The 15926-nt window shown below is 42.6% G+C and overlaps 2 protein-coding genes across 3 annotated transcripts in view; both read right to left on the bottom strand.

The window, feature by feature from the left end:
• Positions 1–375: 375 nt before the first annotated feature.
• Positions 376–9091, bottom strand: RSPH3 (radial spoke head 3). The gene is made up of 8 exons (XM_015858350.3): positions 8882–9091; positions 8679–8766; positions 7759–7903; positions 7129–7274; positions 6419–6622; positions 5293–5455; positions 4129–4215; positions 376–2344 (listed from the first exon to the last, which is right to left on the bottom strand). Exons 1-8 carry the CDS (start codon positions 9082–9084, stop codon positions 2229–2231), a joined length of 1152 nt encoding a protein of 383 aa, XP_015713836.2. The 5' UTR covers positions 9085–9091; the 3' UTR covers positions 376–2228.
• A 4504-nt stretch (positions 9092–13595) lies between these two features.
• Positions 13596–15926, bottom strand: part of TAGAP (T cell activation RhoGTPase activating protein) — a 55790-nt gene continuing 53459 nt past the window's right edge. For both annotated transcript variants that reach the window (XM_015858329.3, XM_085543493.1), the window contains one exon: positions 13596–15780. In XM_015858329.3, coding sequence (XP_015713815.2) covers positions 14609–15780 — 1172 coding nt within the window. In that variant the 3' untranslated portion in view covers positions 13596–14608. The remainder of the gene's footprint in view (positions 15781–15926) is intronic.

Raw genomic sequence — 15926 nt, 5'->3', positions numbered from 1 at the left:
CACACGAATTTGTGTTGGCAAATATCATTTATTATAAATGTTCCCTTCTTTTTAACTGCTGCAGGCCTGGCCATCAACACAGAACACGTGGATCTTAAGTTCATTTTTCAGGTGCTATCAGCAGAGGAGAAAGATGTATGATAAAGTTTATCACGTTCATTCTCTTATTCTTCTTCCTTTCCTTCATTAATGTGAAGCACATTGCCACTGAAGAATGGTTTCAGGAAGATAAAGTTTAGCTTTTTCATACCTGCCAGCTCACATCTCTGATCCTGAAGACTATAGAGTTCCCATCAAAGACCAAGTACAGCATGAAGGCCTTCATTTTGTCCCTAGGCATTGTATGAAATGAGGATGAAACACAGCAGACTATAGTTGGTAGAAGAGGACTGTATTAAAACTCTTTTAAAACCTTTTTTCCAAAAATACAACAATCAAGCTATAAAATAATTTAGTCTTAAATAGTAACCATAGATTCAAATGAAGTAAAAATATAAGGCATACGACTGTTGCAATAATTTAAGAATACATAGTAGTGCCATAACCTATTTAAACAGAATAATGAAATATCTGAAGTAAATTTTCATTTACAGTTCTCATGAAACAAGTCACACGGCCTTCAGTTACCTATAAAAAAATTAGCTTGAAGAAGTCATAACAAAAATCTCCAACACAGTGGGACAAAATCAGTGCAAAATCCAGGTCCTGGATTGGATTTCAATTTGTTGAAATTGACATAAACCTCCCACTGACTTCAATGCCTAAACCTGATTTTCATTTCCAGTCATGTGGAAAAAAGCAAATTATTCTCAGATACTTAAATAGGAATTCAGTGAGTAATGACTACCTTAATTTCATGCACAATGCATTTTGCTGGATAGTTAGAGGAATCAATTGTAGATGAAAAGCTAAGCACACTATGTTGAAATACCAGCAACTTAGCAAGCAGAGGAATACTCCAGCTTCAGAAAGCATCTGTGTGTCTATCTACAATCTGTACTATACGATTACAGTTTAATACAGGCATATCTGCTGATCCTTAAACCACCAAGTTGAGTGTTGGTGGCTACACCTCATTATTTCAAATTTTCAGCTCTCTGCACAGACAGGCAAATACATGAGACCATCCAAGTGAGCTTTTCCATGTACATCACAATCAAGTCTGGATGTCAGAGCTCAGGCTGGAAGACAGGCAGGGTATGCCTTTGAAGCCACAAGCATGAGTGAAAATTCCTCCTTAGAGTATGAGATGTGAAACAGGTGCTTATCTCTGCAGGTGTCATTCCTGAGATCACTCTTAGATTTGGCTCTGGCCTGTTGGGTTAGCAGAAATCTCTGTACTGCAGAAAGGACATAGCACAGGGCAGCCTGGACAAAGCGGGACTGGTTCCACCAGTACAACTAGCAAGGAAATGCTGTTGCTGCAGCAGTGCACTTTTACAAGCAGGGATGCCCCACTTGTAAAGCTGGCCCAGGAACAGCCAGGAAGACAGCGCAGGTGCATTTTTTAATTCACGTCTGGTACCAATGCAATGGATTACCAAAGAAGAGTGATGAGAAAAAAAAAAAAGGCTGGGCTTAGCACAGGACCCAGCCTCATAGCAGGAGGCCAAGGAGAACTTTGCACGGGCAGATGTTCCCAGATAACTCTTTAGAACTTGAAGAGTGTCAGGAACAACAGCCTTTACTCTACTGCCTGCTGAGATGCCGATCCAAGTGTGTTAAGGGAGGAGCGAATAACATGAGTGGAAAGAAATTTAAGTGCTGTAGCAGTTACCTTTCAAAATAAACAAAGTAAGAACATCTTTGTTCTTAAAACATGATCAAAGCACTTCCAAAGGGTACCAGGATGTTCTCAATATCCTTCTCATGTCTTTCTGGAGTGGGATGTGGGACAGCATTACTTTTCACTTGTAAATAGCTCTGGCTTTTGATGGGTCGAATTATCTAGAAGTGGATAGGGTTTCACTGCCATTCATGACACCAGTAAACTCTCTTGACTCTTTCAGCCTGAAATCAGCAACATTAACATTTGGAAAATATGCTTTAATGCTGCAGTGTTGACTAAATTCATCCTTCAGCGTGCCTACGCCACAATACCAGTAAACAGACAGGATGATGACTTGCCTGCTCGCTGGTCAGTTTCCGAGTCCTCCATTTACTCTTGATAAGCTTCCTCTAACTGAGAATCAGTGTGACTCAAAGCCTATTCATCAGCAGCAGGTTGGTCAGTCTCTGACTGTGACTGCTGGCCCGTGCTCCTCAGCAGGTGCCTCTGTCTGATCAGGCAGAGGTGGTTGGCTAAACGCATCTAAGCGTTTTTCAGTCGCCGTACGAATCAATGCTGAAATAGACAAAAGTGTCATTAACAAACAGAGTGAATAAAACCACTGTAAGTTGAAATGATTTACATGTTGCTGACCTGTGAATTCTTTGCAGAGGGAAAAACAAACAAACAAACAGAAATAATACTAACGGTGAAAGAATGTGTGAATAAGAAAAATCATCGCTGATGCTGTAGCCTAATTACAGTCAAAGGTTTGCACTGAAAGCATCGATTTGAAAGGGTTCACCTGGACCGCCCTATACATCTCTTCATTGTTGTCTGGTCACTTTTGGCACAGGCCACCCTATAAGGTGAATTAACCAGATTGCATATCGTGTAATGGTTTTGCAGAGGTTAGTACTGGAACTGTGGGAGTCATCAGAAAGACTTTCTATTTCTGAAAAGCAGCTGCTAAACATCTGTTCTGTATTATTTTTGTTGTTTTGCCTTTGTAAGTTTTTCTAAACGTTGTACCTCTTCCAAACCAATGAAAACAACAATAATTCAACATTCACTTTGAAATACATCATTTAAATATAGTAAGTAAACAGGCCAATGATGGAAGAAGAGTTCTTTAACATAGAAAATGGGACAACATACAGATACCAAATGAAGATTCCTTGCTGATTTATGGGCTGAGTTCTACATCTCTTGAGAAGACAAACATGCCACCTTAGACTGTGGATGCTTCCCTTGCAGTTCTGTTTTTTTATTGCATGGTGACTAGATCAGCCACTTGTACAGCTTCTATATTCAAGTAGCTTAAAAAAACATCCTATACTTCTGTGTAAGTAGAAGCCAGAATCTCAGCTGAGGTTGTGCCTGCCTTCACAAAACTTGTTGGAGAAGGTAATCCACAGTTTCTTTTGGCAGAGATAACGGTTTATTCAATAGTGCGTGCTTGGATATAAGCCAGGACACACAGTGGGTAAACTAGCATAAATAGATGGTGCCAGTATTACTTATTAGCCTGCTTTAATTATTCTGAGCATCTACAAATTGGTGCAAAACCCTGGTATCTGGCAGAAAAAATTGAAGATTTGATAAGAATATGATGGATAATCTGATGGTATATCCTACAGCAACAGCTTCCTTGAGTTGTTTTATCAGTGGTCACATGCAACATTTCTTGCTCAAAAGGAGAGAAAATTCCTTCCCTCAAGAAGCAATCCTTTAAGAACTGGTTCTTAAGTGTACCCATCAACACATATATCATAGGATAAAAATACTAACAGTGCAGCTGTAGTTATCTCAATTGGACCTCAAAGGAAATACTGGGTCCTGGTTAAGCTGAAAATTAACCCAAAGGAAACAAACACAATCGTAATTCAAATCCACAATCACTGCTTGAGGTGAAACTGCAAAAATGAATATGTAATGCAAGTATAAGAATGGGTTTGGCCTGGTGGACACACATTCATCATAATATTGTGCTTCTACAAAAGACAGTTTTAGACTGTCCAGCCTCTGAAGACTGACCAATAGAAGAACCCACGTGCTTAGTCCAAAATAGCCCAAAAGAAAGCAGAGAGTGATACTTTAATCTGCCTCAAAAGCAAGGACTTGATTATTGATTAATCAATCATTTAGTGGCTGCAGTAGTGATCTTCCCAACTTTAAAAACCATTTTTAAATGTAAAAATAAATACAAAACCCAAACATACAAAGCCACAGATGCTTGGAATTCTTGTTAAAATGACACCTGCTCCCTTAGTCCACAATGAGCATACAACCATTATATTTGCTCTGACTGGGGAAAAAAACAATTACAAACAAGGGGCCCAGATTAACTGATAACTTACAGTCAAGCATCACCCTTCCCAGAATCCTCTTTTCTAGTGCTTCTTCCACTTCTGTCATCAGCCATGGCAGGAATTCTCTCTCAATGTCTGTAAGAATTTGGCAGAACGAAAGCAAGAAAAAGCATTTGTTTATGAAGGATGAGCAATGGGATCTCTGGGCTGTTTTTCATTTGCTATGATCATTAAGGGATGAACAACCTCGCCAGAAGATACTTGCTTTACAAGAGCCAGATGAAATGTCTCAGGATTTGTTAGGTGCCTTGTCTCCCACCTCTTTTACTGAGATTCTTCATCATAATGGACCTGAACCAGAGTCCTCTCAACTTCATTGATTTTCAAAGGGGCTGGCTTGGCACCCCCCAAAGGGCAAGCACACATGAGATGCACAGTAATGTTCTGGTTAGATGAAAATAACTATCCTGAGCAACTCAGAAGAATAACATTTCCTGCTCTGCTTTCCAAGTACATCTGGCTTCTCGTCTGCTGAAAGCATTTGTTCTCTCTGACCAAAAAGCTCTTGCTTACTCCAATCACGCTTTTTGCATGTGGCAGTTCCAATCCCTGCTCAGTTTGCAAAACACACTCAGTTTCTGCATTTGCCTTCTGACTCATTCTGGAGATAGTGCGCCCACTCCTAAACTGGTGTCTGAGCACCTTTGTGGGAACTGGATAAATGGGGTGCATCAGGGTAGCCCATAAGAAATGCTGCTGACTCTGAAAGCTTGAGAGTTGCTGATGTACAACTCTAAAATTATTTGCAGAGCCTAATTCTTATTGACCATTTTTAACTTTGCTCCAGCAATCATTAACAAAGATTCAGATTGACATATATATGTCCTCACTTATCCTATCAATAAATATACTTAAAACAGTTTGGATCCCTCTCTCTTTCTCTACCGGTCCTAAACAGCCATTTGTTTCTACCAACATAAAAGCAGCTCTTCTCATCTTAAGAAAAACTGTCAGCTCTTACATATTTTTCAACACTTGGTGCAGATAACCAATGTTTGTATTAAAAATGTGAGTTTGGAAACTACGTGTGCAACCACAAATGTAAAAATACTTTATTCATTTACATTATTCTAAATAATAGGACCATAAAGTGTGTTTATGGATGGTTTGACTTTTATATTACTCCATATATTAAAAAAATAAAGTACAAACCTCTTTCTATAGGATCATAGAAGAATCCATTCTCATGAAGACTGTTGAAGACTGAGGGAATAAGATCAATCAAATAACGCTTAGCAAATGTCTGAGCTGCAATTTTCTCCATGGTCTCTTTCTCTTTCTGCAGCATTTGCATCTGCAGCTGTTTGCAACGCTCCTGTCAAGACAACACTGCACTTCAATTTTCAGCCCCTTAGCTCTTTTGATCTAGATTTTGAAAAATCATCAGTGTGAAACTCATAAGCAGCAGAGCTAAGAGTACCAATACTTAAGACTTCTGAGCTAGATGCCAGGATTTGTGGCCTCTAACTCTCACAAAAAAACTCCTTGAAAGCAAGCCTGAATCTGTGGGGTATGAGGACTACAGGAATCCTTTGATACAGCTTTTATAACTTTGGCAAGTCTGTAAAATAAGGGTCTTGTGTCTGGCTAAATGAAATCCTTCTGATACCTTATCATGCACTGATATCTTAACTGCTTGATTATTGCAGATAGAGCTGATTGATGCCCTTGGAGTAAGGTGAGGTTGAGTAAAAACTTCATCAACTTTTCACTTTTCTGATTTTATATACTATTTGACATAAGAAAAAAATAAAACATAGGTTGGTCCAGGAAAATAATAATAACGTTAACATCATTAACCCAAATAAACAGAAATTAAGACTTGCCATTTCTATTTATTTCTACTTGCTGGATTGCTAGCATTGTTTTGTACTTGGAGATCCTGAGAGGCATGTGCACTTGTACAACAGCACATGCATTCTGTGTGAAAGAACACGAGGTGCTTCTCACATTCAAGCACTCTAACTACTCATTTAGATATTATCATAATGAACAGGCTTGAGTAACAGCTGCACAATACTGTCAGGTTTGGCCTTCTTATCAGGTGCCTGAGTTCACCAGGTCACTTGAGCATGACTGCTCTAGTGGAACAGAACAAAACAGAGCAGGAACATGAGAGCAAGAATCTGTGTGAAGCTGTATGGCACCAAAATGCTTTCAGGAGCATCAAACTTGACAATACCCTTCCGCCCACATTCAGCTTATTTCAGAGCTCATCTTTCAGTGCTGGACGTGGTGAGCACTCACACAGGCCTGTTTTACTCCTAATAAGACTTACCTTCTCCTCTCTGTATCGCCTGTCTTGCTCTTCCAGGCGCTGGACCTCAGCCAGCTCTGCATTGCGCAGTTCTGCATAGGCTTCCTGATGTGCTCGCAGATTGGCCAGCTCCTCTTCCTCCATGACTTCCAGCAAAGCTTGCTCAATGGTTTTCCCAATCAGCACTTCCACGATTGGCTTGACTTCGATGTCAAAATCAAAGAGCTGGGGATGAGAATCAGTGAAACAAAAATAAATGACGCCTTACCACAATCCCACTCAGCATCTTGGCAAGGAGCAAAGGAGGATGGTCGAAACACCTGTGCAGAAAGAGGTGATGAGAAGTGGAGGTAGGGATCCAGTGTCACCTAAGGCAGGAAGCATGAATGCTGCCGGGGTCTAAGTGATGAGTGGGCTGGAGTAAGACACCACGTACTCAGCTGCAGCCACTTAAGGCACTGTTAGGGAGAAGCAGAGCACTCACCTGGACCCTACTGCTGCTCCCTTCTGTGCTTACAGTCCCTGTCTAGTTGCTTACTACTTCCACAGAGGAGAATCTCTCTCAGTATTGTGGTTCTTAGCTGAAAGCAGCAGAACCTGCATTTGTTCCTCAGTTTTGTATGGTTTCTTTTGCATATTCTCTAAGAAGTTCCTTTCTGGTCTTGTCTCAGTTTTGTTTGATATAGGAAATACACTTTACTACTACTTGTGGATGTGACTTTGCTTCATACCTCTCCTTCTTCTATTTGTGTCTCCACATCTCTTCCTGTTTTGGCTGGCACGAAGAGAGGAGTGGGAGGTCTGTCCAAAAATTCATCTGTTTGACACTCCATATCAACCTCTACCACCCGGTCACTTATCTCTTCCAAATACAGCTCTAGAAATAAAACACAAGGAATGCTCCACATTGGATTCTTTTTTATTTTAACTCACGACTGTTTTTGATTACTGTACTGTATGAACTATATACAAAGGATGCTGCAAAGCTGTTTCTAGGGCCACTGCCCATTCTTCTTTCCCTTCCCCCCAGTAATTTTTAATACTAAAAGAACACACCTCTATTTGAGGCACACATCAAACTTCTCTGATGGAAAAGGAAAGAATAAATGAAGTTGTCTTGACTAGTGTTCAAGAAAGTGCACTGAGAATTGAAAAACAGACATTCTTTAAAAAAAGAAGTCACTCTCATTAACCAAGTTCATTAGTAATTAAACAGAACTAAAAATATGAAGTTTATAATGGAAAGGATTAGAGAACCTTAACCTGAACTGATTCTACCAACTGAATTAACACTTCAGTAAGTTGAGATCAGCAAGTTTTTGTTCTCAGATTATTATTATCTTTTTAAAATCATTTTTCACCTGTCTGCACATGAACATGCTCTCTGCCTTCCACAGGCTCAGGTGTTCTTAGCTGTATTTGCACTTCTGCTTTCTTTCTAGCCAATGCTCTCCTCCGTGCTTCTTTCTGCCTTTGAATCTCCAATGCATTAGGATGATGGATACACTGGACGGGGGTGAACAACAAAATAAATTAAAAATACACCACCATACACTCAGTACTTGGAAACACTACTAATTTCTCTTGCAAATGAAGCCTGCTGTTGTTTTTAGCATTACAAATCTAGTATTTCAGATTTACTTTTCAGTTTAGACTCATTCTAAATTGTCAGTTTCCTTAAAGACTAGAGCATGAAACTAACGGGTATCCAGATATACTGGATACCTACAGGTGTACTTTAATGGCATCTCACACTGAGATAAAACAAGATAAAGCGCATTAAAATGGCTTATTCTCGCTCAGCTGTGAGTTTCCAGGTGAAGCTTTAAGAAAGTGAAATGGACTTTCCCAACACAGGAAAGATGTGGAGCTTTTGGAGAAGGCCCAGAGGAGGACTATGAAGATGATCAGAGGGCTAGAGCACCTCCTGTATCGTATTCCATGCAATTGCTTTTAAGAACAGACAGCTTTAAATTCCCACACAAAGCATCGTTGTAGAAATGAGAAATCACAGAATCACAGAATCATTAAAGCCAGGAAAGATGCTCATTTAATCTGACCACCAGCCCATCCCACTGTCCCTCAGAGCCACAACCACACGACTGTGGAGCACCTCCAGGGATGGTGACGGCACCACCTCCCTGTGCAGCCTGTGTTAGTGCCTCCCTGCTCTTCCTGAGAAGAAACGTTTCCTAATCCCCCACCAAAACCCTCCCTGGCACGAGAAACTGAGGCGCTGCTTCTCAAGGCAGCAGTGGGCTGATGCCCGCGGAGCACCTACCGTCGGCATGGCTTGACGGCCGTACGTGCTGCCGCGCACCACCCTCCTGTCGTGCATCAGGTTGGCCCAGCGGGCGGGATCCTTCACCCTACAACACCATAGTTTGCAGGGTGAGAGCAGCGCAACCTCCAACTACAGCCCGAAAACCCTAAGCCCCGGCACTCCCCCCACCCCGGGAAGGGCAGCGCGCTCAGGGCACTCACGGCTCGCCGGTCTCGGGCGGCGCTCGGTACTTGGGGCGGGCTGGCACGGCGCGAGGAGGGCTGCAGAAGGTGTAGGGCAAGGCGGAGCTCGCCGGCAGCGCGGGCATCATGGCGGTGGGGCAAGGGGCTCCCACTGCCACAGCGGCACGGCTGTAACGAGCACAGGGACCGTGTCCAGGCAACGCGGGGAACGCGCTGCGCATGCGGTGGAGGGGAGCTGCGGGCCGGCCGTTAGCGCGGGGCGGGCAGCCGTGAGGGGGGGCCGCGAGGTGGCGCTGCCGCCCGCCCGCCGCTCGCAGGCCGCCAAGGGGCAGGGATGTGTGTGAGTGAGGGGGAGGTGAATGTTTCCTTCACAGGAGGCCTACAAAGAGCGAGGGAACTAGGAGTATAGTGCCAGTGTCACTGGGGAGGGAGGGGAGAGCAGAACTGACAAAGCTAACCAGAGCCAATCGTGCACCTTTACTCCCTCTCCAGCCTCTCTTTACTTTCCTTGGACAAGGCGCTCGCATTTGTCCTCCTTTCACCCCCAAAGTTCTGCCTTATTTTCTATCTCCCTGAGAAACTGTTCAATTACACAAAACCTGCAGAGTAGGAAAAGACTGATCTGATTCTGTTGGCCCTTCTGAACTGAAGGGCTGAAGAGGTTGAACTGAAACAGCCTCTCTGTTCACCTTAAGATAAATTGCTTTTTCATGTATCTTGGAGTCAGAGCAGGATCATCCTTTATTCACTTAGATTGAGCTGCACAGCCCAAAGCTGTGCAGGAGGCATATGGAAAACGCAGACCCTGATGCCAAGTAACTTTACTACAATTCTGCAGTCTTTATCTCAATGCCAACCTTCCTGAGCACTTAAGGAGAAGTAGTGAATGCTCTCCTCTTTCACATGCTCAGAAACTTCTAAGGAGAAGTAGTGAATGCTTTTTCCTTTTGCTTGCTCAAAAACTTCTCAAGTGCTGCATCTTCTGGCTATATCTCTATCCCTTAGGACAGCCATGTGTCTGTATATCTTGTCATGTAATTCGTTCCGTACAAATGTGCGGAAGAACTTCTTTACAGTGAGGGTGACGGAGCACTGGAACAGGCTGCCCAGGGAGGTGGTGGAGTCTCCTTCTCTGGAGATACTTAAGACCCGCCTGGACGCCTTCCTGTGTGACATGTTGTAGGGAGCCTGCTTTGGCAGGGGGGTTGGACTCGATGATCTCTAGAGGTCCCTTCCAACCCCTACAATTATGTGATTCTGTAATGTTTGTGCTCCTCTGAATACCAGGCTCTGCACAATTCTGCAGTTGATGCCGTGGATCACTTCTCACCTCAGCACTGGTTGAGCTAAAGAGAGAGAACTGATTGGTGAACTGTATGCAAAGCTGCATGTATATGTACATTTAATCATGGCTTTATGATGAAGACAGAATTCACACTTGGATAAGCAGTGGGAAAGGTGAGGGCATACATCTGTTTTTCAGTGCTTGTGCCCTGTGTATAATGAGGTTGAATTGCCTGGGCCAAAACCATGCAGTTAGCATGAGGAAAAACAGGCTTATCTCCCATCTTTATCACAAGAATATCTTCTCTTGGAATCTGCTTGGGTTTCATTTTAAAAGATTCTTTAAAAAAACCCAACATTTTATAATTTTGATCTTGATATGTACGATACTGCAGCTGAAGGGCTGGAATCTGGACTGCAGCAGCTGACAAGGAAGTTGGTGAGAGGTTTGTGGGTTGCAGAGAGAAAGAGTTTCAAGCAGCCGTTGGGTCAGTTCTGTAAGAAGCTGACTGGCTAAAAGTGGTTTTGTTTAGAAAGTGACAAATCTTTCCTAGAAACCTTTCTTATTATTACCCATCAGAGGAAGCTCAGTGGGTTCAGGAGTTGTAAACTGTTTGTTCAGGCTCACATGCTGGCACCTCGGGTTAGAAACGGAAAGGGATCTGTGGCCTCCTCTCCCCTTGCAGAAGCTTCACTCTGAAGTGAGAATTACGTTGGTGTAGTTATCACAGCAAATGAAAAGGATTTAGTTAATATTATGAGTGATACTTCCTATAAGGGGGGAAAGGACTGTATAATTAGTGATTCTTAGTAAAAGAGAGAGAGAAAAAAAAAACATTGAGAAAGCAGCTGGCTGTGTATATGAAAGTCAGCTGCCTGTATGGAGATTGTATCTCTTATCCAGTGCCCTTTTCCCCTGGATTTTTCCCAGGGTTATCGTCTGTCAGTTTGAAAAGTTCCTTCCCCTGGTGAATATTGAACCTTCAGAAGTTCCTCACTGTTCTGATGCCACGTGTGATAAGGGCTGAATGCTGAGAAAATTCAGAGAAAAATGTAACCAGAGCGCCTAACCAAGGTGGCTTCCTTTTCCTGTAGTCGGAAATTGTCCCCGTGGAGGCACATGATAGACACAGCTCCTGCTGTCTGCCTAAAGCGAGCAGTTCAGCAGTGGGTTATAATCACCTTAGTTTTGCAACTGGGTGTGATCAGTTCTGGCGATGCAATGCTTTCTGGATCAGACAGTTAACCAAGCAGACTTCAAAGCTAACTTGGTTCATCTCCTGACTGAATTTCCGAGTGAAATTAGTGAGTGTTTCTATGCTGCTTTACATAGGAGACAAGCATATTGTGCTATGCAGAGGGAATGTGGACCAAGAAAGCAGCTTTTCATGCCTTTCCACTCAGCTCTCATTGCCCCCTGGGTCTGCAAAGCTGTGCAGAAGCCAGCCTGCTGTATAGGACATCATAGCAGGGAGGCTGAATGAAAATGCAAGATTGTATGAATGACACTTGGAAACATCATATTTTCCTGTGAGTGAGTACATTAATGGATTGAAGGAAAAAAGATCACATTATGTTCACAGAGTTCTGGCTCTGAGCCATTCGGCATGAGCCTTCTTTAAAATGTGGAAGGGTTTCCCTTTGTAGGAACCTTGTGGGGAGTGTCTAAGGATGCACTCAGATGGTAGATGGATGAAATTCCTGATATTCATAATGACAGCTTCCTTTAGGGAACCCTTGAGCTTGGAGATCCTGGAGAGGAGGCACTGGGAATTCGTAACTCCTTAACTTGATTACTCTTTCATCTGCTGCAGACTATTGTTCAGAATCCTGAGCTGCCCACTTATATTCATTCAAAGCATGCCCTTGTGATAATTAAGTGCTGTGATCACTAGCAAAAAATGGCAAAAATACTTTTTTCCTGAGTCAAGGGACTTTCCTGTGAGCAGTGGTACAGTGAAATAGTGATCTGCAGTATATGGGTGAGGAGTGAGTCAGCCTTGGAACAAGCAGTGATTGTGTACGGGCAGTAGAGAAACAAGAACTCCCAGACTAAAACTGGCAGATTGTTTTCTATGGGTGGCTTTTGGTCTCCTGTGATATGTCTTTTAATTGTAATTGGAGGCACTTGAAAGCAGCATTTTGAAATGGAACATTATGGTAAAAATAGATCACATGGAACTCCCTGCAGTATGTAACTGAGTTATAAGACAGTCGTTTCCTGATTAGCTTTTAACATTCCAAAATTATACATACTCCAGGCAAGAGTCTCCAAACCAGTTTGACTTCAGTGCTACAGGAAAATACAGAGACATCACAGAATGACAGAATCACAGAATGGCCCAGGTTGGAAGGGACATTAAGGATCATAAAGCTCCAACCCCTGCCCCACCACAGGTAAAGCCACCAACCTCCATATCTAATACTAGACCAGGCTGCCCAGGGCCCCATCCAATCTGGCCTTGAACACCTCCAGGGATGGGGCACCCACAACCTCTTTGGGCAGCCAGTTCCAGCACCTCAGTGTTCTCACAGTAAAGAACTTCTCCCTGACATCCAACCTAAATCTTCCTTCTTCAGCTTAGAACCATTCCCCCTCGTCCTGCTGTTATCTACCCTTTCAAAGAGTTGACTCCCCTCCTGTTTATAGGTTCCCTTTAGGTACTGAAATGCTGCAATTAGTTTTGCGAGATGTGTATGATTAGTGTTTCTGCTCTTCTGGCCACGTGGGGGCAATATACAAGTAGTGATGGCCTAAGTAACCAAGTGCATTTGCTAATCCCAGCATGATGAGGCTGGGTTTGCAGAGACCGCACATGATACCCGTGTTTGTGCAGTTTTTCTTGGAATTTGTGAGATCAATGAATCATAGGTTTAGTGGCCACTTTTTTTTTTTTTGCCACGTGAAAGTAACATAATAATGTTTTATGATAAAATCTAAACCACAGATAAAATTAAAAGTTCAAGAAGAGAACGGTTTGTATTTCAACACATTAATACGCATTTCAGAATTAGCAGTAATTTCAAAATGATCTCATGGAAGCCTGGCTTTATAGTCATGAAAGGAGCAGCAAAGAGAAAACTACCAAGAAATAACCAGGGACTCTCATTTTTCTCTTTTCTTCTTTGCTTTGGGTACAGCTACTACCAGAAAATGTCATATCTGAGATGCTTCTATGCTGCTTTCTAATTAGCCACTCATTAGAGTCGCTTCTTTGTAACTCCCTCTCCATCTTACTGATAGCTGCTGTTGTGTGGCGGTGTAATTTGTTTCCCTGACAGAGAAGAATATATTCCCAAAATCTAGCCTAAAGTTTTACAGAACAGAAATAGAGACGCTGCTGGTCAGCTGTTTTTCTTCCTACTAATTAGATACATCGTATAAGAGTATAAAAGTAGCTACAGTACATGTAGTTTCTGAGCATTTTTAATGAGACAATGGACAGCGTGGCAGTCATACAGAATATGTTTTATTGTAGTGAATTTACACAGGAGAAAACCAAAACTCTGCCGGCTCCTGAGCCATAAAAGGAAAGGTGAGAGCTAACCTTAATAAGTTCATGTAAAAACACATTGCACTTCCTGTTGTCTTTACAGGGTTATAAGGACAACACCTGGATATGTTCTTTTCCTCTCTTTAAATGTTACAAATGATCTGCATTTTTAACTAATTAAAGCTTGAATCTGGAGCGTTCCCTCATGGGATTTCTTTTTATTATTATTTCTCATGAGAGCAAAGCTGAAGGCGATCTTTCTGTCTGTTTAGTCTGTCCAGTTTACTTAGACTAAGAGCATCTCAGGCCACTTGAGATACATTCCCATAATGACCCTGCAGGGCTTCAGTGGCTGTAAACCCAGTCTTAGTACACAATACTAATGCTGACTCGCGGTCAGATTGTTCTCACGGCCAGCAAGCAGGAGGAAGGAATGGCAGCAGGTTCAAGGGGCTGGATGAAAGAGTGCAGAAATGGCCTAGATGACAGAATAGCTGTTCTCCTGTTGGGGTAACTGCCAACCCTCTTCTTAATGCAGAATATCAGCAAGGCGTTGTATCGGCCTGATGCACACGTGGCAAATGGCATAGAGTCTCTGACTATACAGAAAAGAAGAGGAAAGTGGGACAGGTACTTGGACCTGCCTACCTTTTAATTGTCCTTTTAGGGATACACATACAACACTGTTTATCAGCTACTGACTAGTTTTCCCACACGACACGTTATGAGCATCATATTCACTCATATATTTTACATATTTTCCCCCCACCAACACACACCTCTTTTAGTGGAAGAACGTGACATGGCAAAGTGACCAACACTTCAGAAGAGCCACCAAGAAAAAAAATGTTGATATGAAGCTAGCTTATTCTGGGTCCCTTGGAACTAATATCTTACAAAACATAAGCAAGATATCTATTTTTTTACAACATTTACTTTGTACAATGTAAAGAGGAGAGAGAAGTTCTTAAACATAGGATTCCTTAGCATATTGTATCTGCTCTGCCTCAAAAATGGGCTGGCTGCAGCGCCGTGCCACATACTCATGTTTGTTCTTGTGGCAGGATTCAGACATGGCTCTCAATCTGTACACGCCAGGGGTTACGGGTAAACTCACACGGGAGTTTATTCCAACAGTAACACTGAGAGTTTCAGTTTCTGCAGCAGAATCATTCACTGCAGAAAGCCTGTCATTGGGCAGGTCCTTTGAAGCTGTACAGGCTGTGCCCTGTGCAAGGCTGGTACAAGGATCAGATGGCAAAGCGTCCTGGTTTGACACCTTTAATCTCATAGTCTGAACTGTGAGATTGCAACAATGGGTACCCACGCAGTTCTTAGTAGCTTCTTCGTAAGAGGGTGGTCTTCCAGGATTCCTCTGGTCTACCTCTCTGAATACTTCATCAGCTGACCTGAAACGTGACCTTCGCTGATATGGCATATGCAGTGGTTTGATATCCTCGGGGCTGTTTTCCTGCACAATTCTGCAGGAGAACTGATCGTCTTTCTTTGTGAAACTGTCCTTCTGGAAACCCATGTATTTTCCAGGCCCCCAACTCTGGTGTTTCGTTAGTGTTTTCCGCTGGTTTGCAAAAGAAAATGACATCGAATGCTTTTTGATCTCTCTCTTAGTTGTGCTGCAGTCTTCATGAGGCTTGGTGCAAAAGGACTGGGGCCTATTTAAGAAGGTTTTTTTGGGACTAGAGGGTGAAACTAATGGTGAGCTGGTAAAGACTGAGCCATCAGAGCTCTCTAATGAGCAACTGGAGGATGTTTTGGATAGAGAGTCACTCGATAATTGTGAAGATAAGATTGCAAGCCGTTTGTCCAGCATCTCATTCTCCAGACTTAGCTGCTTCTGCTGAACTGGAAAACTGTCCTCACTTTTGTTTAGCTTCTGTTTCCTTATTCTGCTTTCAAAACGGTCCTGGAAGGATAGGTCTGGCTCTGAGTACCTCCTGTCCATCACGTTGGTGTCATTTTTGCAGTTAGTCAGTGATGTGGCAGAAACACATGTCGGATATCTTCTGCTCAAACCGGTGCTTCTTCCTTTGGGCTTCTCTAATTCAGAAGTACAGCATTCAGCTTCAGGATCTGGGCTGTCGTAGGCAGAGTCATTCTGATGAGTAGCACATAGGTGTTCTGTGGGGACAAAGCACTTGTTAGTTTTTACTGGCCACGTAAGGAAGAAAGGGAACTGAAGATATTCTTGTATAAGTGCAGTACAACAGGATCTTTTAACATTTGTTTCCACAGATGTATTCCCATATAAAACCTAAAAGCAGCAG

The sequence above is a fragment of the Coturnix japonica genome, chromosome 3 (assembly GCF_054131305.1).
Source record: "Coturnix japonica strain WE chromosome 3, WE-NBRP24, whole genome shotgun sequence".
Taxonomy (NCBI): domain Eukaryota; kingdom Metazoa; phylum Chordata; class Aves; order Galliformes; family Phasianidae; genus Coturnix; species Coturnix japonica.
This window is presented reverse-complemented; position numbering and strand designations above follow the sequence as displayed.

Coding starts and splice junctions, on each gene's coding strand:
- RSPH3 (XM_015858350.3), bottom strand. CDS start 9,084: ATGCGCAGCGCGTTCCCCGCGTTGCCTGGACACGGTCCCTGTGCTCGT. Junction 8,767..8,881: donor CCGCCCGAGACCGGCGAGCC/GTGAGTGCCCTG, acceptor ATGGTGTTGTAG/GGTGAAGGATCCCGCCCGCT. Junction 2,345..4,128: donor GGGAAGGGTGATGCTTGACT/GTAAGTTATCAG, acceptor TGTCTATTTCAG/CATTGATTCGTACGGCGACT.